The sequence below is a fragment of the Bactrocera neohumeralis genome, chromosome 5, assembly GCF_024586455.1.
Source record: "Bactrocera neohumeralis isolate Rockhampton chromosome 5, APGP_CSIRO_Bneo_wtdbg2-racon-allhic-juicebox.fasta_v2, whole genome shotgun sequence".
NCBI lineage: Eukaryota > Metazoa > Arthropoda > Insecta > Diptera > Tephritidae > Bactrocera > Bactrocera neohumeralis.
The window spans coordinates 50,072,091-50,088,373 of NC_065922.1; the positions used below are offsets into that span (position 1 = coordinate 50,072,091).

The 16,283-nt window shown below is 36.3% G+C and overlaps 1 protein-coding gene and 1 long non-coding RNA gene across 3 annotated transcripts in view; one reads left to right on the forward strand and one right to left on the reverse strand.

Annotated features, from left to right (window-relative positions):
* The first annotated feature begins 683 nt into the window (after positions 1-683).
* LOC126759605 (uncharacterized) overlaps positions 684-16,283 on the forward strand; it is a 140,320-nt gene continuing 124,720 nt past the window's right edge. Inside the window, exon 1 of the long non-coding RNA XR_007667030.1 lies at positions 684-1,539. This is a non-coding gene — a long non-coding RNA (uncharacterized LOC126759605). The remainder of the gene's footprint in view (positions 1,540-16,283) is intronic.
* LOC126759597 (uncharacterized) overlaps positions 4,199-16,283 on the reverse strand; it is a 35,879-nt gene continuing 23,794 nt past the window's right edge. Inside the window, exons 2-4 of one of the 2 annotated variants that reach the window (XM_050474472.1) lie at positions 6,840-8,006; positions 6,069-6,779; positions 4,199-5,897 (exon numbers count right to left, since the gene is read on the reverse strand). In XM_050474472.1, the coding sequence (XP_050330429.1) occupies positions 4,752-5,897; positions 6,069-6,779; positions 6,840-8,006 (3,024 nt within the window). In that variant the 3' untranslated portion in view covers positions 4,199-4,751. Of the gene's footprint in view, positions 6,780-6,839; positions 8,007-16,283 lie in introns of both variants that reach the window. The other variant, XM_050474471.1, reaches the window with a different exon arrangement.

A 16,283-nucleotide genomic window follows, 5' to 3' on the forward strand; every position in this document is an offset into this window, starting at 1 on the left:
TACTTAATAGATAAAATCGGGTCTATACTACCCCAATTCTCATATATTACGTTTAGCCATTTTCGTTTTTTTAATAAATATTATGCCTAACTCGTCGGTCAGTGTATGAATTATGTATATAGACAATATGTAGTATATATACAATTGTTTAGGTTCCGATAATTTGGAGGACATTTTATATCTTGAGGTATCTCTCTCGCTTTATTTCTTGGATGTTGCAAAAGTGTAAAATGTTCGGTTGCATCCGAACTTAGCGCTTCCTTACTTATTTTATTTTCCTATTTCCAAACACTGTTTATGACATTTCGGGAATACTAGCTGAAAAGTGGGATTGAGAATCAATAGGAAATAAATAATATGTTTTATGCTATAAACTTAGTTTTGACTAAAATATCTACCGATTGATTACTAGTTATGTATGTATTTAATATAGAATTTTGTGCAAAATACACATTACTCAATTTCAATGTAGTCAAATGAAAAATATATTTGATTTTGCAACGCATTACATAATTTAATTTCGTTATGTTTTCTTGTGCAATGCACATTCAGAAGTATGTTCTAACGAAATGATTGTCAGTTAATTGATATTGTTATTTTAGGAAAATTCAGTATTCTATCATTTTTGCTTTCTTAACTTGCATGCAATAATTGCTTATGATATGTTTTATTTACGTTTCATGCAACATGTACATATGTACATTAATGAAAAATAATGTTTAGCACATACATACATACATATGTATGCTTTTCACACATCACAACTGCATGAGTACATTAAATTTCAATTATTTTGGCAACCTCAAAATATATACATAAGTATGTACAAACACACATACTAACGGAATTAGCAAACACTGTCATCTCTTCAGTATAACGTTAAATTAATAAACAACGAAGAAATAAAATATGTTTGCTTACTCTTTAAGCAAATAAACTCTTTGTTTAAACAACAAAGTGAAGTAAATTTCGGCACCTTCCTTTCTTTCCTTTGGCACAAGCAAGCAAAAGAAAAATCAAAACTTACAACTGTTCAAAATCAATTGCAATAAAATAAATGAGAGCAGGAGAATGATTCTCAGCGCAACCGTAGGCAATGCATGCAAATGCACTGAGTGCGCGCCGTTATTTGTGTTGTGCCGGCAAAAACAAGTTTCATAGTGAAGAAAAATGTGCGTATCAGAATTGGACAAAATTGTAAATTAATTAATAACTTGAAGAAATAACCAATTTTAGTGGGAATAAAAGGTGAAAAATAGGGCAAATAATTAGTGTGAGTGTAGTATGAGTTGCAGTAAAAGTTTGTAAAAATGTGAAAAGCAGCATGTTTTAAATTTCGTTTGAAATAACGATAAGAAAGTGTAAAGTGTGTAAAAGTGGTAAGAAAATTATATTTATTATTAAAAGTTCCATGAGCATTTTGTTTGTGTGCGAATTAAGAAATGTGTTGTGATGTGAAAATAGTAATAGTGCAAGGAATTCATACCAGAAAGGATTACCTGGAAAATGATGTTGACAATAAGAAACAACAAATGTAAGGTGAGTCAAGGATGTTTAGCTCTTGCAAAATATTCCTAATTAGAAATTCTAGGGAATCTACGCAAGTAGGCAGGAGTAGTAGAAAATAGTAGCATTGTAATTTATTTGTGCTTTTGGTCTCTATAGCACAAAATATTGACATTTAAGAAACCAAACAAAAGAAAAATTTAATACTATAACTCTGTTGCCTTTTACTACAGGTAGGGTCGTTACTATACGCATAATGTTGTACTTTCACAAATAATTAACAAAAATGTATAACACACATATAAAGATTATTTATGTAGTTCTAAAAATTTTATAAACAGAAACTAATTAATTCATGGTGAAAACACAATTTTCTGTACCGATTTAGAGAGTTCTAGACCGATATAAAAAAAAAAAAAAATTTGAGAAACAATTTGTATATTTTTAGTAACCAATCAAATTCAGATTTTTGATAGATTTAGTTAACCTTCATTTAGGCGCATATTACACAATTTAGCAAAGTCCTAACTTGGATTCATTCAGTTAAAGGAAACTATCGGTTAAGTACCTGGTTATTTACATAAAAGCGCCAGCCGAAATTTTTCTTAATGCTTCTATGAGTTTTCTAATGTCCAATTGACTCCGCTAACTGAAACTCTTGTGTAAGTGCAGGGTTGAAAATAATGTATTAAAAGGCATTTGAAAATTGAATTATTATTACATTATTATTTTTTTGTTATCCCTAAAATTTTGGCTAAAGAGAATTTACAAATTTTCAACCGCCAAAAATCGGATTAAAAATATGGCAATAAAATATTTTAATTAGAAATGCCGAATTAAAACAAACCAATATTAAATCTGAGTTTATAATTTGTTTATTTTATCACCATCACTTCTAGCCCACATATTACTGTCAAGTTTTTATGTTGCACCGTGGCATGTGGGATGTTTAATATGTATATTATTTGATACTTCACCGATAGTTGAGATAAAGATTTGCGTATTCATTTCTCGTTTTAATTAAGGTTAGTTTTGGCAAGTAGTGAACGTGTTTGTTTCCATCTCCGTCGTAACTTCTTATTCCTGTTTAGGAGGGTTTTTATTTCTTTCGGGTAAATGGAATGATCGTCATTGGTATAATTTAATTTTTATCGGTTCTGTACTGTCATATAATTAAACATTAACAGTTATTTTTATTAAAGAATTCCAAAGTTCCCACCTTGAATTTTTCGATATGTAAGCTAAACATTCATTTTGTCTGAGGTTTGAGAGAATTTTGCATTTAGAAACAATTAATCCAAAGCTGTGGCTTTCTAAAAATATGTGTCTATTTATCGCCGATAAAAAGTCTTTTGTTTTATTCGGAGTATATTTAGAAAAACTCTTCTGCCGACTAATTGTCTATAACCACTAAACCAGCAGAATTTTAATCACTTATTTAACTGAAACCAATTTAAGTAAATCAAATGTTGGTGAAGAACTATTCCACCCAAAAATTATTTGCGATTCTAGTCAAGGTAACTTCAAGTTTTAAATTCTACTTACCAACAATCATTACACGCCTTTTCCAACAGCCAAAGTCTGTGCGAAGTCAAAATAGATAGGTAACAGCCTACTGGCATCACCACCGTGCAAGATGGACATAAGTAACAACCCTAATTGACGGCATGAGACAGATGCTGGAACACCTTCTTTGTTTCTGTTCAGCCTTATATAGAATCTAAGAGCTTTGCAGGTTAAGAGACTAGCTGAAGTATGAAAATTCGATATCAAGTTGCTCTTAAAATTTGCAAAAAGCGGTAACGTTTTGTCTAACGAATATTTTAGGTCAAATTAAACTGAACTTCCGGTATTATTAATGATCAGTAGATCAATGTATGGCGTGACAGCCGTCCACTATAACCTATCCTATTCTAACTCATTAAGTGGATAGTGTTCAGATTTTAATGATGTCATTAAGCATATTCATACTAAAGCGAACTATGAATTTTCATATTTCTCAGTTCAACTAACTTTTAACTGTTACATAATACTTGATTTTTATTTCCCCAATTTGGTGTCGATCTCCTAAAAAAGTCTCGCCATCTGAAAATTCTTCATCTTCCTAAATGTGACTTTGAACCCATTAAAGAGTTTTATATACCCGATTATTTTAGTCGGAACAATAACAGAAAGAACAAAGGCTAGTAATTTTAATTATATTAATGCTTCTAAGATTTGAGTTTAGTCTTTAAGCTCTTAGTTGGGAATACACAAAATTTAAAAAAAAAGTACGAAAAAAATGAGCAAATAGAATAAAGTTTCACCTAAAGTTATAGAACAACACTTGTTAAGAGGAGATTAAAAATAAAATCAAAATGCGATGTTATGATAATTCTTTGCTAATTAACTAATTAACTAAATGTGCTTATAATAGATGGCTAAAGAACATTGCCTCTCAGCTTGCAAGCTTCAGTTCATCTGAAACGTTTTGATGAATTTGGTAGGGGTAGCTTGAGTATCTCTAAAATATTTCCAGTCTTTTTAAGAGGCTATTAAGTGTGATTTGTGTTTATGCTCTGAACTCGATAAACTTAATAGAGTTTATGTTGTTGTTTAATAAGGATTTCGTTTCCTTGTTCGCTTAAAAGAAAAGAAAATTTATTTCTTTGCTGTTTGCTTCTATAGTTTTTGAGTAAATGAAACAATGTCATTTAATTTTTGTGTAATTTTTATTTTAAATAAATTATCGCAATTATTTATACATATGTAATTTTACATGGTTTTAATTAATAAACATTATGTTTTAAACATTTAATGAAAAGATGCTCCCTGCGCTTTGCCGAGTGTCCTTATACACAATAAAGGCAAAAAATGTAAATATTGCTGGTTTACATTTTTGCAGGACAAAGGCAAAGCCATGCACAATAAGATATGGCAACTTTAATGGAAAATGATAGTGAATGTTTTTTATAATTAATAAATGTAAATGTAATTGAGCTTAAACACTAATGGCAACCTTAACGAGGTTGAGCGAAAATTATATTTATTTGATTTTTTTGTAATGATATTAAGTACTTTATTTGTTCCGCCAAGAGAACATTTCGTTATCGTTAAAATAAATTAGTTTCGTGATGATAACTAGCTTCGGTCATATGTATTATCACCTTGGCGCCACAGCCATCACATAACGGACAGCGCATGCGCCACAGCAGTGACTTGCATTTCTAAAAATACCACATCTACCGTTATTTATATCTAGGTCGCTAATGCTTCGCTTCATCGTCATCGATTTCGGCCGCTACAATCGGCTTAATTTCCCGCACTGTCGCCACTTCTTCGCCATCGGCGTTTACTTGCACCTCAACTTTGTCGGATTCGGCCACTTCGGGCTCGTGTTCATCGTCGGGCGTGGCATCTTCCTGTATGTCTGTGTCGGAGCGGCTTTGTGCGCCATGACCGTAGATGTCGTTATTTTGATTTGTGATCACCTGTACGGTGTGCTGATGCTGCACACCCTTTTGTTGGGGTTGCTCAATGGCGGTTAATATCGATTGCAGTAAGCCTTCCGACAGTATCTCTTCATGGTTAGCGGACTGTTCGGTTTGTACCGATTTTGCGCCATTACCGGCAATGTCCAGTTGGAATGTAGGTTCATATTGAGAATGCGCCGCGCCACTGACCTGTTCAGGCGACAGCTGTATGGATTGAGATTTCTGCGCAGAAATCACATTAAGACCATCGAGACCGGGCAGTTCTTGAGGATTAGTGCCATCTGGCAGCGCCGCTACAGAGGACTTCTGTGAAGCATAGCCGTCATAGTCATGATCGAGGTGATTACCGGCTGACGGTAGTCCGTAGCTGTCGGCTGGTTCTTGCTCAACAAACTGTGTGTGTGTCTCAGCCACAGGTATGCTTTGCGAGATGGCGTTGTAGGCGTTAGCTGAGGTGCTCGAAACCGAGTTTGAGGCGGAGTATTGTTGCGAGTGTTGCTGTTGGAACTGATGTTGCTGTTGTTGCTGATACTGGTTTTGTTGTTGATACTGATTCTGTTGCTGCAATTGATAGCCTGCACTGACTAGGTTCGGTCCTTGACCACAATCATGAACCTGCGTGAAGCGCGGTTCCTGTTGCAGAGGCAAGGCTTGCGCGTGTATGAATTGCTCATTGTGCTGCGAGGAAGAGTATGAGTTTTCGAAGCTGGAGCTCGAGGATGCGCTACTTTGCTGCTGGAAGGTTACTGGACCAGTTTGTTGTGTCGGTGGCAGATATTGTTGAGATGGTGGTGGTGGAGGTTGTGGGAAGGGGCGACCATGTTGTGGTGGTGGTGGTGGTGGGGGTAGATACTGCTGTTGCGGTGGTGGTGGTGGCAAAGGTGGACCATATTGGTTTTGTGCGTTGCCACGATGCTCCTGTAATGGGGGTAAAATTTGAAATTGGGGTTGTGGAGGAGGTGGAGACAATGGTGGGAATTCTTGGAATGAACCATGCTGTTGGAATTGTTGTTGTTGTATTTGTTGTTGTTGATGTTGAAAGTTTTGTGTGTTTTGTTGATGATTGTGGTGTTCGTGTTGCTGATTTACCTGTGTGAAGACCTGAGGCGGCTGTACTTGTGGCAACTGCTGCTCAATAACGCCAATGGGCACATTGATTTGCGCAGGCGGTGGTGGAGGTGGACCGTATTCCGAACCAATCCCATTATCGGCGATTTCATTTGCTGCAGGTGGTATGTAAGTGGGCGACTGAGTTGGTGGTTTAACACCAAATTGATCCAAATGTTGCACGGCAGCACCAATAGACTCTAGCAGACCTTGAGGGACTGGTGGCCGGAACGATACCGGACGACTAGGTTGCGAAGCACCATGCGTAGGAACATTCAGAACATTGCCGGATTGCGAGCCATAATGTAAGCCAGCTTGAGAGGATGAGGAGGAGGATGCAGACGAGGAGTGGTGATTTTCCACGAATAGCGCGGCACTGGAAGGTGGTGGTGGAGGAGGTCCATAATTGTCGTTTGGTGGCAATGGTGGTGGTGGTGGTCCGTAATTGCCACTTGGTGGAGGCAATTGAGATGGTGGTGGTCCATAATTGCCACTTGGTGGTGGAAGGTAGTTACCACTCGGTGGTGGGCCATAACTATCCACTGGTGGTGGCGGCGGGGGTGGTCCATAGTTACCGCTGGGTGGAATTAATCCGCCATTAATGTTATTGTGTTTATGCGCGTGAATCGAGCCGGGCGCATAAGAGTCTGCCGGTGGTTTGCTATACGAATCATCGCCACCGCCAAGAGCAACCTGTAGGAATAAACAATCAATATATTGCTTCTTGTGTTATCTTAACGTTTTGCCACTCACCTGTAAAACATCAGTTTCGATCGAGTTAATATTTTGTTGCTTGAAATCACCCGTTGGTCCCGTGGGTGGCAATTGTGGACCATGGTTGGACCCATCGAACCCACCTGATTGTAACGCAACCGCAACAAGTTGTGCATCGCTCAATCCGGCAATAATGCTACCACCACTGCCAGTTGCACCACCATGACTGCCGCCGGAAATACTTGCACCCCCGCTGTACTGTGTGCCGAAGCTACCTTGTGCGACGTGACTATAACCAGATTGAGTCTCAATGTTGTTGCCCTCTACATAGGAGCCTACAGGTGCTGGTATCGGTTTCCAACCGTCGCAAGCTGTGTGAAATGGTGCTTGTGAGCCGCTTACACTGTGCGTATGTCCTGAGGCATCTATTTGGATTTGCACTTGTTTTACTGGGCCGCCGCCATTACCATGATGATGGCCACCGGAGGAGCCGCCATTACCGCCACCGCTTGCCAGTATAATCGTTGTTTCAGGCACTTTGTTGAAGTTGGCAGGCGCTGGACCGGGGCCAGTAAGTCCTAAAGCTAATGGCGGTGGACCATACGAAGGCTTAGGTGGTCCATACACAGGTTTGGGTGGCAAATTTAGCGGCCCTGAGGGTGGTGGACCATAAGAACTGGCTGGTGAATGTTCAGGTTTGAACAGAGGCGCGGGTAATGGCGAAGGCAGCGACTGTGGTGGTGGTCCATAGCTGGGACGAGGTGGTGGGCCATATTGTGGTGATGGCCTTGGTGGTGGTGGTCCGTATTGTGGCGCAGGACGTGGTGGTGGGCCATACTGTGCCTGTGGTGGTCCATAATTGGGCGCGGGCTTATGTTGAATATGTGGTGGACCATAGAATGGCTTTGGCACACCGAAATGCGATTTGATTTGTTCGTTGAAGCCACTGTTAAAGCTATTGCTGCTGCTGCTGCTACTACTTGAAGAGAAGCTGCCACCATTGCCGCCGCTAATGAATTTGGGTGGTCCATACTTTAGTGCTGGTGGGCCATATTCACGGAACGGTATCTGCTGTGGTACGCCATACTCACGATGTGGCTGTCGTTGTGGTGGTGGTGGGCCATATTGTGGCCGCGGCTTCACAACAACGGCATCACTGCAACTGGCCGCTAGCAGGAACGTTACTGCTGTTATCCGCAAAATCATCTGCAAGTAAGAAGTAAAATGAGGTTTTTTGTTAGTTTATCCAAATTTTAAGTTAAAAAAAATATTTTTAGGTAATTTATCACAAGAGAGTAAAACGTTTTGGAATTGAACTCTCCCATAAGTATATATCGTTTTAGGTGAACATTTTTGTCAAACTTAGTTTAAATGCAGTCTTCTATGAAATTTCGCTATATTAGCATTTCGACTAGTTTAGAAGTCGTAAGCGAAGAAAATTTGCTCTCACCGTGAACTGAGTTTTAAGTGCTAGACCTTCCTTGCTTCCTATACACTTGTGGTGATTTTGCCTCAGTAAGCTTTTTTATTACCATATCGAAGCAACTTTTGGAGAAAAAAATTCTACCTTAAGCACTGTGCAGCATTTAAGAAGAGCTTTCTTGTTTATCGCTCAAGTTTTAGCCAGCAGTAATGGTAAACTTTTATACGTCTTTTGCAAAGAGGTATGGCCTAAATATATCGCTTTGTAATAAATATTGGTAGTATTTAGGAAGTACTTTTAGAAAGAAACATCTTTTAATCAAGCTAATTAAGCTAAGCGGTCAAAATACTACCCTCTCTCTATGTCATCCGATCCGAAAGTCCTAGTACTGGAAATTGTGATGAATCACGCATCTTGTTTCAAAAGAACTTTTTATGGATTCATGGAACTTTCTTCTTATAAAGTATTCAGATACGTCCTCCGATAAGAGTGTGGTACTTTCTATAAAGAATCCACTACTAGATATAATTCTTTTCTCCTCGTAATGTTGCTTCAAAGATGTTGTTTTAAAATTAATCTCAATCTGTCTTCAATTATTCTGGCTAGGATTTAGGTAGGCCGCTACCGTAAACTTTACTTTTGAGTGAATATAAAAATATTGTATTTAATTTTTGTGTATTTCATAACCAAATTCTATAATCTCAAAACTGCTTACTTCTAATTTAATCACATTGCCGCTCAACTCAACCATACAGTTATTACCCACGCAGTTGAGTGAGCAGCTGCGCTAGACTGCCTGCCTCTCAGCCATGTTGAACCAAATTGAGTTGGTTAATGATATCGCAGATTAATTACAATCAAATTAATTTCAGTAGACAATTTCATTGAAATTTCGGCAGCCACAAACGCACACACCTAGCAAATCATCAAAACGATTTATGCATGTACATATGTATGTATGTGTGCAGGCAGGTTGTGAGTGCGCATTTGCTTTTTATCTGTCGCGCATTGCAAATTACAAAAACAAAAAAATAGTTGTGGAGTGGCATCGCACTTTCACCCAACGCTCTGTGTTGGCATGTTGCACGCTATTTAGGTATTGTGGCACAATGCTGCTGGTGGTCCGTTATTTGGTGCCCACATACCTAGATGTATAGCCCCCAGCCGGGGTCATGACGCATCAAACTGAATTTGAAATGGAATTTAATTATGAAACTGAAATTAGTAGAAAACAAAAATAGCAACAAAAGCAATAACAACAACACAAAAATGATAGCAAAATACGAAATACAGGTGCTTATGCGCAGAATTAGTTGACTGTGGGTTGGCCTGGCGGCTGCACATATTTATTAAGGGTGTATATATTCATATGTGGATTAGGGTGGGTCAAAAAAAAATATTTTTCATTAGCAAGTGTTAACGTTAAAAACTCTGGTAAAGCTTGAGGTCTTAGAATTTATGTTACTAGGTGTTTGATTCTTCTTTATTGGCGTATACACCGCTTACGCGTTTATGGCGTGTGGTAGGTTATCGATTGAAATAACACATCATAAGATTGGATGATTTCTGCATTCCAAAAAAATTATGTATAATGAAAAAAGTTATTTTCTTTTTCCTTACAAAAAAGAACCTAATATGATTTTTTTCTAACTTAACTCGTTTAAAAGTTATTTGAGCTCAAAGTTCAATCTTAAATCGTAGAAAATAATTTTTAAACAATTTTTATGTACTTTTTCAAAAAAATTCTTCAAAATTATTTGTTTTTGTAATTTTGGAAGATATTTTTGCGGTGTTAAGGACAAAAAATTTTTTTGGACCACCCTAATATGTGTCTTATATATGTATATTTGGGTATTCTGGGTATATTGGGTAATCTCGAACCATATTGTTGCAGTATCTAAGGAAAATAATGATTTTTTTTGTCCCACCCTAATGTGTATCTATTTGTCTATATTTGGGTATCTGTTCAATTGCGTCGCAATACCGCACAGCGTCATGTCAAGGGGGAAAAAAATAAAAAAATACGGTGGGCCTAAATGTGTGCATATTTGAGCATGGATTCAATTGCGTCGCAATACCGCACAGCCTCATGTCAAAGGGACGATGGCAGCTAACAAACTAATGTGGCGGGCGGCTGACTGAGCAATCAGGAGGACCCAGCAAAAAAGTTTGGCTACTTTTGTTGTTGTTGTCGACACGATAGTAGGTCGATTGGTCACATTGACTTTGTGCATCGCTGCCAATATGCGGATGCGCACATTTCAAATTGAAAATTTTGCACGCAAACGCACACACGCCCACAAAGACACACACACACTCTCCGACTCTGCCAAGCACTTGTGTATTTATGCCTGCATATCGATTCACCAACGCATTAAACTTGTTTCGCTGAATTTTCGGGACCGCCCGTGTCGTTTGTCAAACGACAGACCATTTTCCGTTTGGCTGTCATTCGCTTTGTGGCACCTTTTATTTATTGTCAACCACACATTTTGCGGCTGGCTTTTGGCATTTAATGCGGCGACTGTCGGCTGGCGGTTGGCTCGCTGTTGTGGCCCATTGATTTTATTAAATTTTCAACAGCTTTCTGTGCTGTCGTTCCTGTTGTTGTTGATGTTGCTATTTTTGTTTTTGTCGGTGATATGCCAGTTTGCCGTGACAACTATTGGCGCACAACCGCTTTACACTTGCATATCCATACATATATGTATGAGGTAGTGTAGCTCGCCAAAAGCCCTACTGCCATGCTTACATTCGCGAGGAACCACCGGCGCTCTGGTTTTATGTGATCGCGTGCGTGTGGGTATTTATGCCGCACCTGTGTGCCGGCTTGTGTTGCCGCCCATCAGCGCTGGTTGCTGCCAACGTATTTGACAGGTGCCGCGCGTTGTCTCATGTTTATTTATAAATGCATATGAGCCCGTGTTTATTTCCCACAACTGCCATACATTTGATTAGTCCATAAACCTAAATATGCATGTCTGTTTGTGTATTTTATGTTTTAATTACTAAATTTTCAAGAAAAACGGAGCCACTATCATCGCCATAAATATACTATATATGTATTTATTAACTGGCAAAGCTTGAACTTATTTATATTTCAATATTTCTAATTAGTTTAAAATATTTTATTTTTAGTGTACATAGTTGTACTAGCATATCCGACGTAATTATTGCCGTTAATAAAATTTTCAAAATAATTTGAGGAGCACACGTAGCGTTAAATTTGAAAATAATGTTTTTTTTTTATAAAATAATGTTTTTTTTTTATATTTTGTTAGCTTGACCTTTAAAAATAACATACATACAATTTTAAATCGATTTTAAGAAATTTTTTAAGTTACAGTCTTCTAAAGTGTATTCGCTGACCTTAATCAATCTGATCTAATCTGATCGTTAGATGCGTTTTTCTCAAAAAACATTTTCCGAATATGCTTCAGTGATTACTCAGCGACAAATGTTCTGATTGGTTACTATCATTCTGCATGTTCTGTATAAGTTCTCCATATAATGACTTATTTGATCTGATCAAAAATCAAAATTAGGTGTGTCAAAATTTAACAAAAATTTTTAGTGAAAATCGACTTTTTTTTAAATAGTTGACTTGACGATTTCTGATTTTTATTTCTTCTATTTTTTCGACCGTATCTTCTAGAGAGTTTTTTCGACTGTAGGTCACTCTACAGACAACATTCGTTATTTTAGATGTCATCCACGAAGAGGAGGCTGGAATCACTGCAGCAGTCTTTTTAGCGTTTTCAGAGATCGCATGTAACTCGATTAACATTTAATTTTTTTTATCAAAAATTTATTTTAATATTGGCTATGACCATTGCCTTTCATTAGTTAAAAGATAGATTGTAACGTCAAGTAAGAAACAACATATGGTTGAGTTTATGATGCAGGGTCTCGGAACGTTATTTGCTATCACCCTCGAAATTGAACAAGAATTATGCTAAATAAGAGTACTGCAATATATTTAATATGGACCTATTTAGCGAAATGTTCAATTTGTAGACTTGTTCCAAAACAGTCAATGAATTCTATGAAAGAACTAAAATGGATTATGCTAAAATCGCATAACTTTGGCATTTTTAACATTTTCAACACAATTGTCCCCTACGAAATTCTTAAGCATTCTCAAACAATTCAGATGAAAAGAAAACAAATACAAAATATTGTTAAGAACTGCAGCTAGGTTTTTACTACAGTTGCAAATACTGAGGTGGGCACACTTGGTCGGGTTAAACAATTTAGAATTGACACTTGTAGTCAGAACCGATAACAGTGACAATCAATTCCATTGCCTTAGAGTCTTGCTGTTACTTGCCTGTTACTTCAAGAGCATTTCTTAAAAATATTAAATCATATTTCTGAATTTTGTGTTTCTATAACAATAATATGACAATTTGACCTTGTGCTATAGTAGATTTTAGGAAATTGGCTTCGAAATTGAACGAGTCATGAAAAAGTGGACTCAACGGATGGACCATCTAAGACGTAGCCGAAGCCAACATATGAAAGAGATAATTAAAAAAATGCCAAAAAATATTCTTTCGAATGATGTTAAATATTTCCCATTAAACTTGAAGTTTCAGTGCGTTTTCTTTAAAAAAGTAGGGAAACTTGAAATTGAAAATATATACGTACTGCGACTAATAATAGGTGTGTATAGTTAGTAGGGTGCTTCAAAAAAAAATTTTGAATTTTTTTTTCAACTCTTTCCCCCTCAAATGTTAGTGATTGACAAACAAAATATCCTCCCTCAAGCCAGGCGCTGTAGCCTAACTCTAAGGGGTCGTTATTTTTGTTTTAGGTTCCCATACATTTTACATAGGAAAATTTCACCAACTAATTTTCGTTTCTCAAAAATAACCATCACATATTCAGAAAGTTCATTTTAGTACTAACATAGATTCGAAATTTCAACAAGATCATCAGGGTTCAGCCGAAAAACAAAGATAAGAAATTTTTAAAAAATTCAAGATTGTATAATATTTCGGTTATATTACAGATATTTTATGGTGTCAAAGTCGAGCCGATAATTTTGAAATATAAATTTTTTATTTTTTTTTTTTTGAAGATCCGGCTTTGACCTCTTATAGCATCTATCATGTAAACTTAACAGAAAAGAGGATAAGTGAAAGAAAAGGTTAGATTACGAACATATTCTTAATTTTTTAACTTCGAAAAACGAAAAAATACCATTTTTACTTAGGACTCGGTCTCTCTAAAAAATGCTGCGCCTAATGCTGTACATAGTTATATGTGTAGATATGACACCAATTATATATTTATTTTATTTTCGAATACAATATTTTGAAATCAGCAACTAATGTATTTTAATCAGAAACTAACGCAATATGTCGTCACATAAAATGCAAAATAACTAACATTATTTTTTATAAGTTTACAGGCGATTGAAAAAACGATATAATGGGAACCACTCATATTAAAAACAAATTAGGGTTTTGATTATAAAATGGTTATATTTCGGTTATATTTTGGTTATATCTGACAGTGGAAGCTGAAAATTTTATTTATATGTAATACGATGTATTGAATCGTAAGCAATAAAAAACTCAATTTCGATTCCCTTTTTTTTGACGATATGTTGTTTTGCCTTTAGGACGATATGTTAATGATATTATCAAAGGTAAGGAAAAGTCATTTGAAAATAATAATTTCAAAGTTAAAAAATAATTCTACTGTTATAAAAATAGTTCTATGAAATTCATTCCACTTCTTTAAGTTTTAATCAGAATGATATTTTTCACGTAAAATATGACATAATTTAAATGTGAAAAAGTCACCGAAAAAATTATTAAAAATGATAAAATAAAAGAGTAGGAATCATTGAAAAATTTTCCAAAATAACAAAAAAAAATTATATTTTTTTTTTTAAATTATTTCAACTTCCAAACTTTTATGACTTTATGGTTTGTTTGTTATTCAGGCTCTATACTGGTATAATAAATAGAACTGTTTGCGTAAAATCTGGTATGTGCATTGTAATGGTGTATTACATAATGCCGACAATCAAAATATCAAATCTCGAAATTTAGCATTTTGGTTTATCGATATTTTGATTTAGCTGAAAATTTGAATTTTTTTGGTATTTTGAACTTCAGTATTTAAAGTGTATCTCACAACTATATGTATATGTACATATGTAGTTGTACCATACTTTTTCATCCAAGTTTATTATATACCGTAAAATTTATCTCTTCGCCCTTCACCATAACACTTCTTGCAGATATAGCATTAACACTGGCAATGCATCTGCCTTGACTTTCCACATGGCTACTATTGCTTCGTGACTAGAAGAGCAGTAACAGCAACAACAACAACAAAAGCAATCAGAAACAGCAACAGCTGGAACAGTAATACAACACAACCATAACATTTAGACAACAGAGCAACAGTCAGTCGTTATTTCGTGTATTAACAGCTATAACAACAACAACAACAACAATGTGACAGAAATTCCTGCAATTGTTACTGCATCTGCATTTTATGTCACTTTGTGGGTGCCACTCATTTTCGTGGCACATTTTATGGCGCATTTACATTTTTATCATCGCTGCTTTATTGTTGCTTTCGAACAGCTTTGCATACAAGCCAACCAACACACACACACACACATGCGCACACATTTGTACAAGCATTCATAAAAATAGCAAATTCTTCGCCGTCGTGGTTGTTGTTTTTATGGTGAAAGTTTGTGTACTTCGATTATGACGTAGCCTTCATTGACTTTGACAGTCACGTCGCGCTGCCGCCATTGTTAAGCGTGACGTGCACGCTGGCGCTGGTGGCTGTGCCGCCTAATGAACATACTTTATTTGAGTTACTGCTATTTACATGCGATGAGAGTTGCGACCGCGCGCAAATATTCGCAAATGAAAAATATCTATTAAAAGGCTTTTGTTCGAGCGATGCGGCGCGCAGGCGTCCCACACCTTTCGCTGTGCCGCCAATCACTTTCGTTTCAATGCGTGCGGTTTTGGTGTTATTGTTGCTTACGCAATCGTGTTTGTTTGATATTTTATATTTAGCGTCTTTATAGAAATTGCTCTCCTTCCCTCTCCATCCCTCTGCTGCTTCGATTCCGCTTCGAATTGAACAAAATGGACTATAGTTACTCGGTTTGCACAATTGGTCGTTGCTGAATGCCTCAAATTTGTAGTCGCCTCCACAACAGCCGCAGCCGCAGCATTACTTGGCGACAATCTTAATGAGCAGTAATTGCTGCCTTTATGCGACGGCTTAGGCCCTAGTTGTGTACATTTTGTCTGCGCTGTGTCCAATTTTATGTTTGCTTCATGCTTCCGCTTTATTGCTGTTCTTTGATTTATTTCTTCTTCTTTTTGCATTGCGTATCTCCAATTGCTCTGACGTGATGTAATATTTGTTGAATACAATTTTTTTATTGTTAGCTAATTTTGCAAAATTACATTTTCTGCTGTGACTGATTAGCGTTTCTTTGGGTTGTTATGGAAGTTAATAGTTCTTGAAGCAAATTATTTTCGTATTAACTCGCAAATGGCATTGATACAATAATTTTTATGCAAACGGAGGAGACTTATTTCGGTTGTTTATGGGTTGAAGTCATTAAAGTAGCAAATCATACAAACAGATCATAGGACTGAAGAACTTAAAGTTGTTAGACTCAAATAATAAGCTCAACACTTTTTAGAATACATATTGCATATAGATATTTTTTAATCAAATAGTAAATAGAACATGATCTATTCCGCTGTCTCTCTATGTGGACTTCTATATGTAATACATATGTACATATTATGTATAAAATGGCTTAATTCGATTTAAAAAAAAGCACCTGTATGTTTAATTAACCGAAACCACTACAACAATACTGCATGCCTTATTTCATCGAAGATCATTTTTTGAGCTTTTAGTTCACAATTATGATAACAAGAAATATAGTATATCTAAATATATTCTTTTGAAACTTAAAATCCATATCTTTGCTTATGTAGACTTAAGCTATTTTGGCATATCGCCACAAAATAAACTTGGGGATATAGAAAATCAAA